The sequence below is a fragment of the Hetaerina americana genome, unplaced genomic scaffold, assembly GCF_022747635.1.
Source record: "Hetaerina americana unplaced genomic scaffold, ioHetAmer1.1.p SCAF_2, whole genome shotgun sequence".
NCBI lineage: Eukaryota > Metazoa > Arthropoda > Insecta > Odonata > Calopterygidae > Hetaerina > Hetaerina americana.
In genome coordinates this window covers 14413500-14432299 of record NW_027286763.1, presented here as the reverse complement: position 1 = coordinate 14432299, position 18800 = coordinate 14413500, and the positions used below count along the sequence as shown (strand labels likewise).

At 41.6% G+C, this 18800-nt stretch overlaps 1 protein-coding gene across 2 annotated transcripts in view; it reads right to left on the bottom strand.

The window, feature by feature from the left end:
- Appl (amyloid-beta-like protein) overlaps nucleotides 1-6193 on the bottom strand; it is a 408236-nt gene extending 402043 nt beyond the window's left edge. For both annotated transcript variants that reach the window (XM_071585263.1, XM_071585264.1), the window contains exon 1: nucleotides 6083-6193. In XM_071585263.1, the coding sequence (XP_071441364.1) occupies nucleotides 6083-6112 (30 nt within the window). In that variant the 5' untranslated portion in view covers nucleotides 6113-6193. The remainder of the gene's footprint in view (nucleotides 1-6082) is intronic.
- Nucleotides 6194-18800: the final 12607 nt, after the last annotated feature.

Genomic DNA, 18800 nt, shown 5'->3' with positions numbered 1-18800 from the left:
TTCGATCGCTGTCACACCGACATCATTTCCTCGAATGTGAATATCAGAGAGGGGAGAGAGATTGAGAGTGATAAGTGGAACGGGGGCGGGTAGGAGGGGAGGAGCGGGGGAGGAGGCCCGTTGGTTCCCTTAAAAGCCCTTTAATCAAGATTCCCTCCATCTCAGAAAGCGTACGGCCCCCTCTTCTTCTCTCCCCAGGCAAGAGATAGCGTCGGGAGAGTGCTCGCTTCCATTCACTCGTTGCTTCCAAACCCTCCTTGGAAGGCGAGGCGGGCGAGAAAGGGGCCCGGGGAGTGATGGGGGTGGGCGGGTGGGTGGGGGGTGGAGGGAACCCAGAGGAGGTGGGAGTGAGGTGATTCGGGGGAAGAGGCGTCCCACCTTCCTCACCAACCCCCAATGCAGCAAAGGAGGGATGTTTATCGTTATTAAGTAACATAAAAGGGCCGAACAAGGAAACTCGTCCACGGGGGATGTCTCTCATAAGTAAAACGCCTTCTCTTTCTTCCTCCAAAACCCTCCGCAAAAGTTTCGACCCCGTCAAAAGTTTCCATGTAATGAAAAAACACCTTTCCATGGAGTTAAGGGCCCAATCGGATAATTTGAGTCGTCGACGGGGATCCATATTTCCTTATAAGATTTCCCCAGGTAAATGTCAAATGATAAAAGATTAAATATATATCCATCCCTTCTTGGTGGAATCTAGCAGAGAATAATTTCATCCCTACGAATCTCCAAGGCGTTAAACGGGCCGTAGAAAGGATTATTAACCAAGCACGACTGCAAAGGTATACCAACTTGTAACAATGTTACTAGTAAAGATAACAATTTCATTCCTCGTACCCTTCAAAGTATTGGATGAAAGTCAAGGTTTGATGGCATAGAAATAGCATATATACATACACACATATATACATACATATATATATATATATATATATATATATATATATATATATATATATATATATACATATATACACACACATACATACACATACTGTATATACACGAATGTGGTAGGGCCAGGGTAGAGCGTTGGACTACTTCAGGTTGACTACCCTCAGCTTCACCAAAGTTGTGTGATTTTTTTGGGAAACCATAGGCGGGATAACATGGAAAGGCAACAGCCCACTTACCCTGAAATCGAAATTTCACATCCCGTACTTAGTACTAGGTGAACTCTACCCTCACCTATCACACGAACCCTCCGGGTGATAACTGTGCTTATGCTTACCCATATATATATATATATATATATATATATATATATATATATATATATATATATATATATATATATATATATATATACATATATATATATATATAATGTATAACACTTAGCACTAGTGGACACAGACAAAAACACAGAAACACACAAAAAAAGAGACTCACTATTTTTCGAATTTTCGGTGGTCGTTGCCACCTTTATCAAGGAGGAGAGGGACAGAACTGATTCTTCAGTTCTGTCCCTCTCCTCCTTGATAAAGGTGGCAACGACCACCGAAAATTCGAAAAATAGTGAGTCTCTTTTTTTGTGTGTTTCTGTGTTTTTGTCTGTGTCCACTAGTGCTAAGTGTTATACATTATTATTCACGTCCGTGAGTCTTTCAAAAAGTGTTATATATATATATATATATAATATACATATATATATATATATATATATATATATACATATATTATATATATTTTATAAACATATATATATTATATAAATACATATATACATGCACACACAATAAATCATTAAGATTAACTTATAACTATCTCAAATATCTCAGACTCTGATAAAAAATTCGTCATTTAAGAGCATGGAATACTGTCATATTGAACGATGATCTTAGCGGCAAGGAACTGCTGAAGTCCCCAATGGCTTAGACCGATGAAATAATGCACGCCAAAGACAATGTAATGACGATACAAAAAAGAAACCAAAATAAAGGCAAAAGAAGTCAAATGAGTAATGTGGAAATTACACGATTGGGATTTGCAGTTGTAGAGAGGCAATAGTGGAGTGACAACATCGTTTCAAGCTGAGAACGCGACTGCGCGGGAAACGGGAGAGAACAATTAAAGAACGCGCTTCCGTGAGCACACATGGGGTGGACTACCCCTCCTCCCACTAGGCATTCAAGTTCTCGTAAGAATACACGGACGTTTTCAATGCCTTCTCAACTCAACCGCGGTAATGCGAAATTTTTGTTAGGCATTTTCAAATATAATCCCAATGGATTTGAAAGAAGGTTTTAGGCATTAAATAATCATTTCTTTGAAAACGTTTTCATTAACTCTGGAAGCTGCTTAAATGTATGGTAAATGATAGAAAATACAATTTTAAATATTCTTTCTCCCACGATCATCGAGAGACGTCTTAGGTTAAGAAGTTTAGGTGTAGAGCTTTTTAAACTTATTTCTACTCTAATAAGGGCGAAACAGAAATTACAATTTCAAAAATACCCTTCGTGAAGCCTCGCCTAAGTATTGTTCACCCCACTATAGGAAATACAACTTGGTATATCAAACGATTGACCGGCATACATTCGTCAAAAAAATAGTAAAAACAAAAATACTTAAAATATACATATAGATACCTGTATATAGGTACACATATACCTACTTATACATAGGCATACATAGGTTATATATATATATATATATATATATATATATATATATATATATATATATATATATATATATATATATATATATATATATATATATATATATATATACACACACACACACACATATACGTAGGTATTGCAATTTTATCATAATATTTCATTCTATCACCGATATAATCATATGCATATTCTTTTACCTTTTCAGGATAAACCTATATTAATTATGTAGTCGTTTGCGCAATGAAAAATAAATTTTTCGCTGGTGGGTAGCGGTAGTCCAGGGGGTAGAGCGTTGGACTGCTGACCGGAGGGGCCCGGGTTCGATTCTCGGGAAAGGGCCTCTGGGCACCTGCAGCTCCACCCAAGCTATGTGATATTTCGGGTACCAGATCTTCCTGGGAAACCATAACTGGCACAGGGAAAGGAACTGGCCCCCCTACCCTGATTTGTGAATTTCACATGCCGTCGGGCTTAGTACCGGGTGAACTCTACCATCACCTACCGACTGAGCTTCGGGTTGATTACTGTGGTTATGGTTTTTTTCATGTGTAGGTATTGAAATTTGATCATAATATTTCATTCCCTCACGGATACAATCATAAGCGTGTTCTTTTACCTTTTCAGGATAAAACCAAACCTATATTAATTATGTAGTCGTTTGCGCTATGAAAAATAAATTTTTCTAATTACGTGGGCCCTTAGTCCGTAATAAGTTTATACTTCTCTACTATATTCTTAAGAGTACAATGATTTTCATAAATTTAAAGTTCCTTTAATGGAACCCTATTTGGCTAATATCGAAGATAAATACAAATTTTGAGGACTAATATCAGTTGCCATTTCAAAATTGTGCATGCATCTTATACCTTTATTTTTTGCCAAAAACTCTTCCTCACGAAAGATGTAATAAAAATGATTACGAAATATCAGTGAAAATTATGTTTATGAGAAGTATTATGTGGACGTAATAATTTAAACATGCTTTTTAACAGTTTTAGTTCGTTTTCCATAGTTTAGTTTAAATTATGGGAAAATTTATCCGTAAAATGGAATCACGTTTTTCACATCTTTTGAATAGTGTTTTTTGAAATCAGTGGTTAACTATAGTATTCTGCGGCTGAAGGAGGAAAAACATTAACATTTCATATATTAAATTCATCGAAAAAAAATTCCCTATATCTTGCATTTCCTATTTCATTACAGGAGTTATTCCAATCTCTACATAAAGATAAGAGCACTACCGGAAGTAATTGGTCTTACACGATATTCTCCAACATTTCGAATTACATTGCAAAAACAAATCCAGGAGATTAAACATCTGGAGCACGTTTAAACTACTAATTACAGCACAAAAATGTTGGTCAATTTCTTCGCGAAACTGCCTATTGTGGCATGCACGCAGTGAATGATTATCTTATTTGCCAACCATTAACGAGACATAGCAAATAAGAAATGTCTAACGATCATTTGTCTACTTGAGCATATAGTAGCGTTTGGCCCAATAAAGAGGAACAACATTAAGACTTTTGGGAAACACTGCGAGCCTTTACGTTTTTTAGGGTGAAAGTTATTGGAAGAGGAATACCCGGGAGGACAAGATGGGAATGTAGGCTGAATAGCTAACAAACAAGCCTGAATTTAAATCCAATTTAATTACGTGTTAATTAACGGAATGTAGGAAGGAATTCCTTTGAATATAAATTCTAGCGAAGTAGAATTTAAAGGGAGCCTAAAACTACGGCACTGAATCAACCAGATGTATAAACACCTTAGATTACGTGCCGTCTTACACTTCGCAAAGGTACTTCAATTGCTCAACCTGGCGATGAAGTGAATCTGGCAATCGCCAGGAAGCAGTCGCGAGGAATAAGCAAAACATACCTCCTAGCATACGCAATATTTCAGGAGCAAAAATCAGAGTGAGATTCCATTTGGCGCTATGAATTTATTTAACTATGAATACGCCCATGGGTGATGCTCATCGCATGACTCGTAGTCCTGGAGATTATAGTATTTCCTACAGAACTCCAAACTTGCGTTACGGGCTTGGAGTATTCATCGGATGATTAAATACGCTACAGTATGTCCGTCGGAAGCTGAGAGCGGCGTCACGGAGGTTTTTTTTACCAAATTTAGTCAACATTTCTTGGACTTCTCTCCTTTTCCATCTCTCACGGGCCCTCGTCGTTCGCAATGCCAGGAAATCTTTTTCTCTGGGGGTATTTCTCGAGAGTCTCTTTGCATACGAGTAGTATACAGTGTAGTAGTAGTTTTAAGGGAGAAGACCGACAGCTAAGGTCATTTGCGCCATTACATATGGATGAGAAAGGAGGAAGGGTGGATAGGAAACACGGCGTCGGCATTAGCCTACCCTTAACGAAAGACACAGTTAAACGTCCCCTCCGAGGGACGGCGTACTCAAATTTGCTCTCCAGAAATCACCTCTAAAGGGGATCGGGATACAACTGAAAAATATCTGCCGCATCCGGGATTCGAACCCGGGCGATCTAGGTGAGAAGTCAGTACGTTATCCACCGCACCAACCCGATCCCCCTCATCAAACGAGGAAAGTCAAAATTCCACCAAGAAAATTCTCTACGACAGTCTTAACCTACAGGTACGTACAATGAAAAGGCTACACTACTAAGCGATGATTCACTCGAATTCTGCGCGACGTCAACTTGCGAATCTCATCGGTCTCACCAATCCTTCGCCAAGCCTTAAAGGTCTATTCCTTCTAAAGGATTTTCACTCGAAAGGGTGAGTAATTAAAATTAATGAGAGACGCATGCTTCCTTTGAACCGGCAGCCCGAAGTAATCCGCCCAAGTATTTTCATCCAGCCGGGTTTAAATTTAGTTCACTGTTTAAAAGACCTTTGGGACGAGGGTGTGGCAGCAGTCTCTTGATTTCCTGTCAGATGCACCACTGTAGGATCTAGTTTCATCGAAACAATTAACGCTTTAATTGCCTTGAACAGTAGGACTTGAAAGCATTAGCTAAAAAAATACATTTGCAAATATGCAGAAGAATTGAAGAGAAATAGTCGGAAAGAGAGGAAGATCAAGGACAAAATTTCGCATTTGGTAAAGGGAGAATTGAAATATAAATTGACATCCGAAGGTTTAGGTAAAATATAGTGGAGGAAATGTAGAGCAGTAATGACGTAGAATACTAAGGGCACCGAAAGAGGAGGGAGATCATTGGGTAGGTGGATGGGAGGAAGGAAGAGAAACGCCTCTTCGGAAATAAGACGAAGGCAGGAAGAAAGTTCGGAGGAGCGTAGACAAACTAAGAAATGTAGAACAAACAAAAGGAAGTCCACCGCGATATGTCGTTCATAATGATTGTTAGTGATCGTCCGAAATCTACTTTTGATTGGATATATTACCATTTACGATGTTGATACCAAATAGAATGTACCCGCGGGGATAATAATAACGATAAACTCACCAAGACCAAAATATTGACGAAGATGTCCATGCCGAGATTCGTTTAAACAGGAGAATGATGAATGCCTGCTCCAAAAAGGGACGACGGAATATTCCAGGGAATTCCCGGAGCGCGCGGTCAATGGAGACGGCGGCTATCCCCCAGTCCTCCGGCCTCGCATTCCCACGCGACGATGAACGCGCGCGAGACTGAACTCACTCTCCCCCATCCACACCCCTCTTCCGTCCCTTCCACCCCCGCCCGCCCACCCCCGCGCCGACGAAACTATTCTTTGCCAGCTATTCGCAGAGTCAGTCGTAGTCCCCACTCAGCACCACTCCCCCTTTCCACCCTTTCCCACCCTTTCTGCTGACTTTCCCGCATTACGTAACCTATTCACTATGCGCTCTGCGTACCCGCTTCCACACAGACCAGCTACGTAATATCGGCGCGCCGAGAGAGAGAGAATGTGTGGAAGGTTCTGCATCGACGTCAAAGCCAAGCAGCGGCTGCAACATATTTGGAAGTACAACGTGTACTAATATCGCCAAGGGTATTATGAAACTGACAAGGGGATTTTCAACCGTTGTTAAATAAACGGGGCCGCTTAAAATGGATTTGGGATGACACTGAGTAGGATAGATTATTCAGAAGAAACATGAGATTAAGGCATGATAATACGCGAGTCAATGAATTATATGCGACTATTTCCGTGTATTGATTACAGGTTGGCAGAAAGTTGGGAATGATTGAACTTCTAATATTTCAAAAGCTCGGGAGGCATAACATGTAGTAAGAAAATTTTGATTCGGAATGATCTTTTAAAATAAAAACGGAAAGCAAAGTAAACCCATTGCTCGACCTATATTTGGAAATTCCTTGGATCAACGATGTCGAATGGATAGAAACCACCGAACCTGCGATAAATAGACCCCTTTCGGCTCCTGAGTTTGCGATTGAACGTGAAATTCAGAACAAGTTTCCTTGGAGTTACTCTTCATTGTATCGAAAGCCCTTCTATTCAAGTTTACCCTGGATGCAAGAAGACTGGTGAAGTTTGTCGATGCACATTTATTAACAAAATGGATAGCAGGTCTGATGAGAATCGCTATTAATTTTAGGAGATCCCACCTAACGTAGAATTTCACATTGCAATTTTTAGATTAATTTGAAAAGGCTCGTGTTTAAAATGATTATAATACTTCTTAAACACATATAATTAATATGATAATACAAAACAATTTTTTGCATCCAAAAATGGATTTTTTTAATACCACGACATGTAAGTTTACGCGGTTTTTTTTGGATAGGCAGTAGCACATATTGTTTCAGTGATTTTCAAGAGAAAAAATTCAGTGAAATATGTTCCTTGCATTCGTTGCCTCGAAGTAATTACGCAAACAAACAATTACGATTCGCATGGCTATGATGACACGAATTCACGAAACGGGTCCGACGAAAATATCCAAAGACCCACGGACGGAGTGAATTTAGATGAGGTTGTTTGGGTGCCAATTGATCCATTCTATTGCCCATCGATTATTTCGAGGACTCCGGGCAACCTTGCCATTTCGGCAGGAGGCCCAAAGCGGCGGCCAATCAGGGGCTCAACCTCAGTGGGGTTGCGTGGGTGGGGCACCCCGAGGCGCCTATGAAAGAGGGGGTGCAGGCAGTAATGTGAGCAGGAGAGGGGGTTAAGCCAAGGCGGAATGAAGAAATTCCCGATTAGTCTGGAAATCGCCAGAGGGATACATGGGTCACAGCGTAATTCGAACCTCGCTATTCGTCGGCTTAAATGCACTACGAAACGGTCAGATGAAATCCCATTGAAATGGAAGAAATTGAATCATATTAAGTGCCTCAAATAATTCTTGAAAATTGCACGGTGGCTACTGATTTTTAAATAAATTAGAAATTATTTAATTTCAACGTACGTGACACAAACTGGTCTATTAACAATAGAAGAAGCCGAAACAGGTTGATAAAACATGCTATATTATGAGGGTTGTATAAAATTAATTTACAACCATACAGTTACTTCTAGACCGTTCACGAAACTCTGACAAGACATCTTTAAAGATGCTCCTCTCAATAATTTTGCTTCCTCTCCCGTGACACACATAGCAAAGCACCAATGTCATTTTCACATTTCCCAGTCTTTCAAAGTCCACCATCGTGGGTGGTATGCTTCGCTCGAAGTAGTCTTTTCGCCCCTTCGCATTTAGACGTACCTTGAGATGCATCTCTTTGAAAGCGGCATATTACATTCATTAAGAAAGTGAAATATAAATGTAATGTAAAAACACGCAATAAAATTATTTTTAGATAGTTTTACTTTACTAGCCTAATATTCGTCTAAGTTTCCCCTATAAAAACGACTATTGGTGGCAGTAATTCTCACTTTCGGAGTCTAACTGTATTAAAACGCAGTATCTATGCAAATTTTAAATCCTGACTCGACCTCTGCGGCGGCACTGGACCATCATTGCAAGGGCTACTGCCGCCATCAACCTCAGTCATCAACCTAAAGGTGTATTTAACAGGTTAAGGGGTAGAGCTCACTTGATAATTTGCAGAGGCCATAAGGCGAGTGAAACACATTGCAGAAACGGCACTGCTTAGGGGGGCAGTCTCTTGATCCTTGCTACGACTGTCTGCAATTTCCTCGGAAAGATTCCTTGGAATTGAACCAAGATGCCACTCCCCTTATACCTAATACTACCGGTTGTGGCAAATGATGCAGCTCTTTTTAATGGTATGCATGCATTGAGCACTCAGCAGTATATTGTCAATTGTCATAAGGAGTGTAGCACAAATTTTCAGATAGTACAAAAAGCCTCATAATTCAGTTAGATTAGTTAAGAGAGAAATCCATTGACTGCTTTGTGCCATTAGCAATAGGCGGGTGATACGACAGGGGTTGGAATTTCGTGTGACAGGGGAAGAACTGATGGAAAGGGAAACCTGATGCTGGCAATGACCACCTCTGGACGAAGGCACCAAGGGGTTCACACCTGAGCGTCCCTTCCGACGGACGGTGTCCTCAACCTCAAGTGCTCTCCGTATCGCACCCAAGTTGGAATCAGAATGCTAATGAAAAATTCTGTTACCTCCAGGATTTAAACTGGGGTTACAAGAGTGTGAAGTCAGCACACTACTCACCGAACCAACCCGATCCCCTACCGCAGAGTTCAGTGCATTCAAAAAACAGTGTCTGGAGGTGAAAACCATGCCAAGAAAAAAGGGAAGAATTGAGCAGAAGGAATTGCCAGGCGCCATTAGCCCGCATGCGCCCACCACGTCCCGACTCGCAAAAACCACAGTAGTCCTCACCCTCTCACTCTCCTCCCTCTCACCCCACAAACACACATCTTAAGTATCCAGCCGACAATGATAATGATTCCGACACGACTCTCTTGCGCGTGTTCAAAGGGATAAAAGGAGTCACATGCATCAATTAGGACAACCGTGGAATTCCCGTTGCATCGCAAATTTGGGACTTCGCGGTATTTTCAAAAGCGATGACTTCTGGGGTGCGGTTCTTTATGCGCTGCCGATGCGTCCACATATCATTTGATTAGTATCAATAGCTTTAAAATATTTTTTGTGTGCTCCCACACCCATACATTTCAATTAATGGTTTGATTTTATCTTCGATATAATAGAAAACATTCCAAAAGCCATAGATGAATCACTGAGTTCAAGTTCACATGAATTATTTTTACACACTTAGTTCCTCAGTATCTTCAACAGCTAAATGCACCTCACAGTCTTCCAATTAAATAACATACATTTCACAGTCGAACATTAATATTTAAAAACCATAGAGAGAGGTTTTCAAAATGAAGTGACAAGGTACTTTTTCGCCTATGCTTATCGTTCTGAGCTCAGTCGCTCGCAAAAGGCAGGGGGGGGGGGGGGTGACGCCAACGCGCGGTGATGTTGTTGTCGGTATCCCTGCCGCCTTGTCTTCCTTCGCGGAGACATAGGCTACACGGCGGATGGGAATTCGCGCATGAAAAAAGGAAGGCCGGAGGGGAAGGAAGGGTGAGTGTGGGGCATGCGATGGGGCTAAGGATGGGGGGAGCGCTGATGTGTGGTGGTCTCTGGCGGCCGGGAAGGGAAGGAGAGAGGCGGGCGCGGCCAGAACACTAGAACGAGGGAAGAAGGCTCACCAGTTAACTGACCGGCGTGAGGATGAGAAAAGAGGGCCAAAACGCGAGTGCGACCAGGGCTGCAGCTCCCGAACCCGCGATGCCCCCGCGGTCGGGGGCAAAGGCAGTCGTGTCGCCCCTCCGAGGACTCATTCAACTCCAAATAGGAAAAAATACGCCATGGGGAGGGTGTTCGTTAGGGGAGCGCGGTTGAGTGCGATCGACAATCATCGGAGACGAATCAGCCAGGAATACAATCGGAGACATAGAAGCGGTCTTTTCTTGCATTTGAATTTACACGTCGCTACTTCATTCCATTTCCCATTTAAACATTAGCTCTTGTTATTTGCCATAAGCCTCCACGCCACGCTCGCTTCTGATCAATGGCAGCGCTGGAGGCGAAAGCAGAGTCAGCCCGACCGTTGTTCTCGTTAATTACCTCTCAAATACAATGCCACACGAGAACCATCAAGTGCAGTGAGTGCCGAGGAAACATGAGCCGCGTGACACGACTTGTGAACAAAAGTTGGGTTCGGTCTAGCGCTACAGCGGAGGAGGGCAAATAACGTATTTCAAACTAACATTATTGGGGTTGACAAATATGCTGTGCATCCCATTTCAGCCCTACATGTTACAAATCAGAAAAAGAAATAAGGTTATATTGGAATAAAGTTCTCAAAAGGGGATGTGAATATGTAAGAGATTTTTATATCGTATACGTGTGTGCCCCAAAGGAAGCGTGTAGCATAATCCCAGAGGATTAGCCATTAAACCCAATCTCACCCTTATACTTATACCTCCCTCATCCTTTCCCATTGAGATTATTTCGGAGACACTTCTCCCAGAATGCAATAATAGCTGAACGGTTGCTTTCACGTCAACGACCGCACCTTACGCACACACATTTCAACGGGTAGTGACGTGCGCGAGACTTGAGAAAGTGTTGTCGCCACGCGCCGCACCTGTCGTTCTCTGGGATAGGCCGACGGGCTCCGAGAGACTATCTCCCGCACCCACCTCTCACCTCGCCTCCCTTTCTCCGCTCCCATTCAGGGCTTATCTCACGTGTCAACAAATGGCCCGACTCCCTCCTCCCCAACCACCAGGGGCAATATAACACGAGAAGCATTTATTTGTCCCAGCAGGGCACGACCACGAGAGGTCTGAATGCTTCGCGTTCAAGAAAAATGGGTACTTGGCCGAGGGGCAACTCCAACAGATTCACTTTCGAAGAAGTTGTGAGGAGAAAGGAAATGGGAAAAAAGTTCGGGGATTTCGCGAGGGATGATTCGCATATTTACTGCTGCTGTAAAAGTGTAAATAGAATGGTACCGAAGCAAGTCCGTTGATTGATCCCATCAAATGGGAACAACTATTACATAAGTTGTTTTTAATAAATTCAGTAATCAATATTTACCAATTCGGGCGTCCCCCAGGGAAGTGTAATAGGGCCTCTTCTGTTCTTAATATACATTAATCACTTAAGCACACACGTTAGTAGCAATCTGAGGTTATTTGCTGACGACACGGTGATATACAGGGAAATAAGGAGCCAACTAGATCGCGAGCTACTCTCTAGAGACTTAGACAATATCTCGGAATGGTGCAATAAATGGGGATTAACACTTAATATAGATAAATGCGCAGTTTTGAAATTTTGGAACAAAGGAAGCGAGGAACAGGATATAAACTACAAAATAGAGGTTTCAGTATTGACTACGGCAAATCAAGTTAAATATTTGGGGGTTGTTCTAACACCACGCCTTTCATGGGGAGCACATATCAGGACAATATGCGGATCAGCTTTAAAGAAACTTGGCTTCATAAAACGGGTGGTGGGGAAATGTAATGAAAAAGTTAAAGAGAGGTGTTATTTTGCTCTAGTTAGACCTCATTTGGAATATGCCGCAAGTATTTGGGATCCTTGGGAGAAAATTTGGCAAAAAGAATTAGATAAAGTCCAGAGAAAATCCGCTAGATTCGTTAAAAATTGTTATGATAAGAACACAAGTGTGACAGATGTCTTAGGGGATTTAGGCTGGGAACCACTTGAAGTGCGGAGAGAGCAAGCGAGGCTTAGACTTTTAGAAAGGTTCAGAACAAACGAGTTTAACTATGACACTGAAGGAATTATAATGGCCCCACACTACTTAGGTAGATCAGACCACAAAGATAAACTAAGGGAGATAGATTCCAGGACAGATAGGTACAAATACTCATTCTTTCCCCGAACAATCAGAAATCATAATAGTAAGAAACCGAAGTCAGTTTGGAAATATTAAAAACATTGAATTCACAAGTCGGAGCAAAATTAAACACTGCAAAGCTGTTAGGTATACCTTCAGGTGCATGAGTATGTAAGATGTAGTTTGAGTGTTACCATGTGAGTGGGGTGTAAGTGTTCATGCATGAATGTATGCCATGTTTTTTTTGTGGATGTATGATTTTGTGGTTATTGCATGCGGTTTTTTTTTCTTTTCTAAATTACGGGTGGTGTCCTAACACCCCCCGTCACACGCCCTTGCGGCGGCTTGCGGGGTATTAAGTAGATGTAGATGTAGATTCGATAAGATGAAATAAATACTTTTTTGTTTCGTAACTTACAAAAGTTATTGTTAAGAAATTTTGTAATTATAAAATAAGGTAACTTCTACAACTTTAAAATGACTGAACTGCCAATTTACTTCATATTGTAAACGAAGCTGAATTCATCAAAATAACACGAGTGTGATAAACTTGACATTTATTACTTTATGATAAAATAGGAGCATATAAGAAAACAAAGCAAAGTTTTCTATTTGATAGTTATTAAGAATTAAGTGTTTTGCATAATTTATTTAACCGCTTAATTGGGGCGAGATTAAGACTATTTAATTCCTTCTTCCATCTAATCCCAAAGTATAACATTGAAGACATTTAAAAACACCTCAGTCCTACTTGAAGGAAAACACACCTAAGCGGGAATTGAACCGCGACCCTCGATTGAAAAGCGAGAAAATTACTCCACCGCCACCAGGGTCGGCATGAAATACTAAATATAATGCACTATTGAAAATTCTTGAAATAAATTAAATACTTAAAGTATCCAGAATAATGACCAGTGAACGTCAATGCCTTAGGAAGGCAGACCAAGCAAGAGGAAGTTTGCAGACCTTCAAATAGGTAGCAGCAAATTCCATGCTTGAAGAAGCAAAACATCTTCTCACGATGACAAGTACGACGGTCATTCACCTCGATCGGTTACTAAATTATGAAAACATTTTCAAATGCAAAGTTATCAACGGGCTGAAAATCATGCGAGGAATAAGAGAAGAAAACAAAAAGCTTTTCTAAATATGACAAAAAAATTTGAACCACAGACTAAAATTGTGTATCGCAAAAGGGAAGAGCCAAATAAAATCTTGCTTGTAATTTAAAAATTATTTCACATCAAATTTTTTCATGTATACGCTGCAATTGATATCTGCTTTTTAAGTCATTTTTAGAGTCTCGACTTGAAAATGAATACACATTATATAAACAAAAATGCATGGACATTCTCATGCAGAAAAAAACAATAGTTTCACGCAGGTGAACACGCAAACTGATTAGCAAGAATGGGAAAAGGAAGCTTCTTTTATCATAAAATTATACCCTTAAATACTTTTTAAGAACAGTTTTTCATGTTCGCGTAACCGTTACAGGTACATGTGTTCCGTTTCGTCGGACCCCAGGTTCCCACCTCCCCTTTGTGCACGTGAATCCCTCCGTTCCATTCTCCCACGGCGCGACTTGCGCGAAGACATGCTGGCTGATTCCTCGGAGAGTTCCACGCCGACTGACGGCATTTCCTGCGCGGAATGGCACGACGCCATTCCGCGCCCTACGCCTCCTTAGGAGGGGTTGGTCAGCGCGCGCCGAATGAATGTTTTTGAACCCTTTATAAAAAGGTAATGGCTGAAAAGTTAGGGGATAATGGACGCTGGAATAGACGAAATGCTACCCATAGATTAAATGAGAGATAACATTAAGCCACACTATATCAATGATTATGAACTAATCTATTTCCCCACTCAAATAGAAAATACATCGCAAAAAAGAGAGTTTTATCAATGTCCTACAATTGTAAATGTGCGTCTAGTTAACTTTTTCTCCAAATTAACCCATCATAAACACATAAACGCATGGTAAAATTGAAACCAACCAATATACCAATCTTTATAATACCCCTTTGTTGGGGCTGTTTTATTGTTCCGTAGCTCCAATTTTCTGTTGTGCAGAAATGTGGGGAGCTTTTAATTCTCCAAGGATTGGTCTTATCCAGGAATTCGCCCTTAGTATTTGCGGCGGGAGTTTGGAGCCTCCTCTCCGGAACAGGATGTTTTATCAACCCTGGAATGGATTCGGGCCAAGCCTTCATATATACACCTTTCACCTGGCATCGAAGGCGGGCAACATGAGCTGCCAAACACACGCTGATATTCGGAATCATAAGAAATATGTCCTAAAATAATTTTCTCTTCGGGGAGTAGAGGCGAGAGCGCGGGCGGGAAGAGGGAAGGCGGCGGTGGAGTGGACGGGATGAGGTGTGGGTCGAGAGGGGGCATTGGGGGCGAGGTGGGAGCGGCGGGGTGGTTGACGGGAGGCCTCACTGCCAGTGACTGACTGACATGGAGTGCCACACAGAGTTGGGTTGGGGCCCTTCTTTGTTTCCTGCGTCCCAAAGAGCTGGAACGACGGGAGCTGCCACTCTTTTGTTCTCTTCCCAATCTCCGAAAGGAGAGGTGCAAATCAATGCCTTCACCTGGACTCTATGCTCTGAATAAAAGACGTGTTTCAATGTGCAAACTAAAAGAAAGGCACTCTCAGGATTTACTAATGATTTTTTTTAAACTTTGAACGGTCATTTTTGGTAGCGTAGTCATTGTTTCAATCTAAAGATTCATCGAATTCAGTGCCCTCCACCTTCCCTTATCATAATGTCCATAAATCCCTTGGAATCACTCTGTCAGAGCCATACCTCCGTTCAGCGCATCTCCTTTTTACTTCGTTTATCTCGGACGCGTTTGACCCCTGGCACACACCTCCTCAAGGCGTCTTTCTTTTAACGCGATCCTGGCCAATCCGTTGTCATGAGCAGTATTGTTTTACGATTAATAATTTTTTTATCCGACAGCAAGACTAACTTATAGTTAAATAAAAATGAACCATGGACAAAGGTAAAACAAAACAAAATTTAAATCCGCACCATGGAGAGGGGGGGCGTGGTTATGTTTGCTGAATTCTGTCCGCAAGTCCCATAGGACCGATGGAAAATGGCGGAAGGTTGGGTGAGAAGAGGTTTGGCTACCACGATTGAAACGCTGCGGATTCTCGAATCGCAATTCTTGCCTCACATCGCCTCCGTTTATGAATACGAATTACTCCAATCTGTTTCAAAAACAGGCATTGCATAACTTAAAGTTCCGTTTCGAGCGGACGTAAATGAGAATTAATTAAACTCTAGAGGACTACTTTCAGTGGCGTCTTTAGTTTCATCTATACACCGAGTAAATTGACCCACAGATGGCATGAAAACAGGGCAAGCGCACGGTATATCACTTAAGCATAGCAATTGGTTTTCAATCCGTCAAAGTGAAAAGCAAATAACTGAAACATTTGATGAAATTCTTATGCACATTAGATTACCGATTAATGTCGGTTTTCTATTGGCCAAGGTTCTGAAATCCGCTACAATTTTAAGTCCCACCGATAACAACAATTAATTAATTCTAATATTCACCACATTACTATAAGCCATCAATGCACTCCACATAACACTTTCTACTCTCTTTCATTATCACCCACATGCCTATTCTCTGTTCCCTTCCTCTTCTTTATTCGCCAATTATTTTCCTCTCTCTACATCAAAGTCCATTCTCAATCAATATGCTATGCACTCATTTTTCCGAATTATTCCAATTTCTAGCCTCCCCTAGAACTTTATTGTTAGTTTTGCTTTCCATCCAATTTCTTTTTTTCTGTCCTCCTTTACAGTCACACGTCACAAGCCTTCCGTCTATCCTCATAAACCTACCTCAAAAACCAGGTTTTCGAACTATACAGATTTATACCATTTCACTTTAACTTTGAAAACTAATCTTTCCATAATATGTTGACACTAAGTCCATTCTTCAACTCCATACTCTTTGCAAAGGCTTCTTTTCCAATGTATTTATTCTTTTATCGCCTTTTTTACGTTTCCCACCTTCGTGAAACAGGCCAAATAAGCATAGGTAAAGCCTGGCAAGTAAGTTCCTCGAATGGAAGTTGAAATCACAGTGTCTTCTAAACAATCCCTTCCCAGGATACCCTCACGAAAGTTCCGGGCATCTGCCACCGCCCCTGATAAACGGAACTACATCGAGTCGGGATCGTTGGTGGGGCTTTACCCCCTGGGGGGACTGGTCACATTCCGTCCCAAAATGTCACAGGTCACGCGGCAGATTCCCACTCTCATCCACCACAGCCGCACCCAGCCCCGGGGAGGATGGTCAAAGCGAGGGGATTCCGCTGCCCCGTGACATTTGGTTTTCCCGCGCCCCCGGGTCACGCTCCGGCATCTCGGCGAATAGTCCGCCTAGAAAGGAAACGATACGTCCACGGGAGGAGGGGATGCGTAAATAGAGAATTCGAAACCCGGATGACTCACCCCCGTACTCTACTACGTCTTTTTTCACACTGGTGCCATCCATTTGCACTGAAAGTGGCTCCGTTAGTGAATTGATGGCATCATTCACGAGAACATGATTTTAAGAAGAATATCGCCATGACCCTACGGAAAATGAATAACTCCGGATATATTTGTTAAATATTGTCCTCCAATGGCAAAACCTGTACTTTTCTTGCGGGTGGCGTACTACGCACTCAATATGAAACAGTTTCCTGTCGCAGTACATGGATTGCTCTGAACCGGTCATTGATGAGACGAGATAATTTTTAGAATATTTAATTACCATTCGCTCGTTTATTAATACATTTTCAGATCTGCTTAATATGTCTGTAAGAGTTATGAAAAGGAGGTGAATGTAACCGGCATGGCTCTCCTTCCTTGTCAAACGTTTACTCCCTTACGCATCCTTACGCATGGCTGCCAGAGGTTAGCACGTGATCGGCTTAGGCGAGCGAATCGAGCGACCGTTGGCCGAAGGGACGGACTGCACGTGTGCGGGGCAGAGTGGGCCGCATGGCCGCCCCCGCCGTCTTATCTTCACCGCCTCTGCTACCCCCCCCCCCCACCCACCCACCTCGGAAACACTTTGCAGATGCCTCTTCCGACTGGTACTTGTTCCAGTACCCGCGGAGCACTACGACTACGCAGGGACTTGTCTGGTAGTTACAGAGATCGACGGAATGAAAATACCTACGTCCGCAGTGCATAATTCCCGAGCACAACAGCTAAACCCTAAAGAGAGAGCGTATTAACACAAATAATTGCGATTATAATCAATTATTTCTTACTGTAGGCAACTTTTATATAAACAATACCCGTCAACTATTATTTAATGAATCAATGTAACAAGCATTCAGTTGACGAAGCTGATCAAATAATCAGTCGTTACCAGCCTCGAACAGTGGGAAGCACGCGCGGTCCGATTCACTTGGAAGTGGAGAATATGTAGTTTCTGAACTCACCTGAAAGGATAAAAAGAGAAGAAATTAGTGTTTCGAAAACGGTTCCTTCAAGTTCGATTACGTCACTTCCTAAGAGCATGCATGTCATCTGCGATTCATTAATCAGAGTCGACACAAACAAATACGAGATCATGATTTTCACTGCAATGCACAGCTTTTAATATTAGATACGAAAAGGAAGCTTAAATTGCACAAGCAAAGGAGTTAAAATTAGAAATCATTGGGACGCGAAAAAAGTTTAACTTTATTTAATACATAAATAGCGGTAAATGCAGTTTGGAGAGCTTTTCTTCCCAATTAAGTTAAATGTACTCATTTAAGGTCCATGTGCATTTCCGTGAAAAAATAATGTGTCCAGTTTTATTTATTTATATATACCCTACAAGCCAATGCCAAGGTATGTGGCCGGGGGTGAATACACACCAAAATAATTTTACCTGAACATGACCCCACAGCGGTCGAAAAATGTTATTATGATCCCTTATTGTTCGTGGAAAAAATGACATTTTAAATCTATCTGTTGTACACTTAACCTCACTAATTTTATTAGCATGATCTCTCCCATGGCAGTGCGATGGTGGTAATAATATATTTTCACCATCACTGCTAAAGAGACCTTCAAATTTATGCAAGAGCTTCAATCTGTAATTTAAACTTCGCTCCGTTAGTGATTCCCAGCCTTGCTGCTCTAATACTATTTTGGATACACTATTAAGTTTATCATAACAACGTTTTACAAATCTAACTCTACGCTGCACGCGATCCAATTCGGCAATCAATCCAACTTCGCGAGGATCCCATAAACTGGTAGCATATTCTAAATAAGGCTTAACCAAAGAAAGATAAAATTTCTCTTTTACCCTTTCATCACACATACCTAGTTATCTTCCAATAAATCCTAAGTTTTGTTAGTGTGTCCACATATTCCCCGT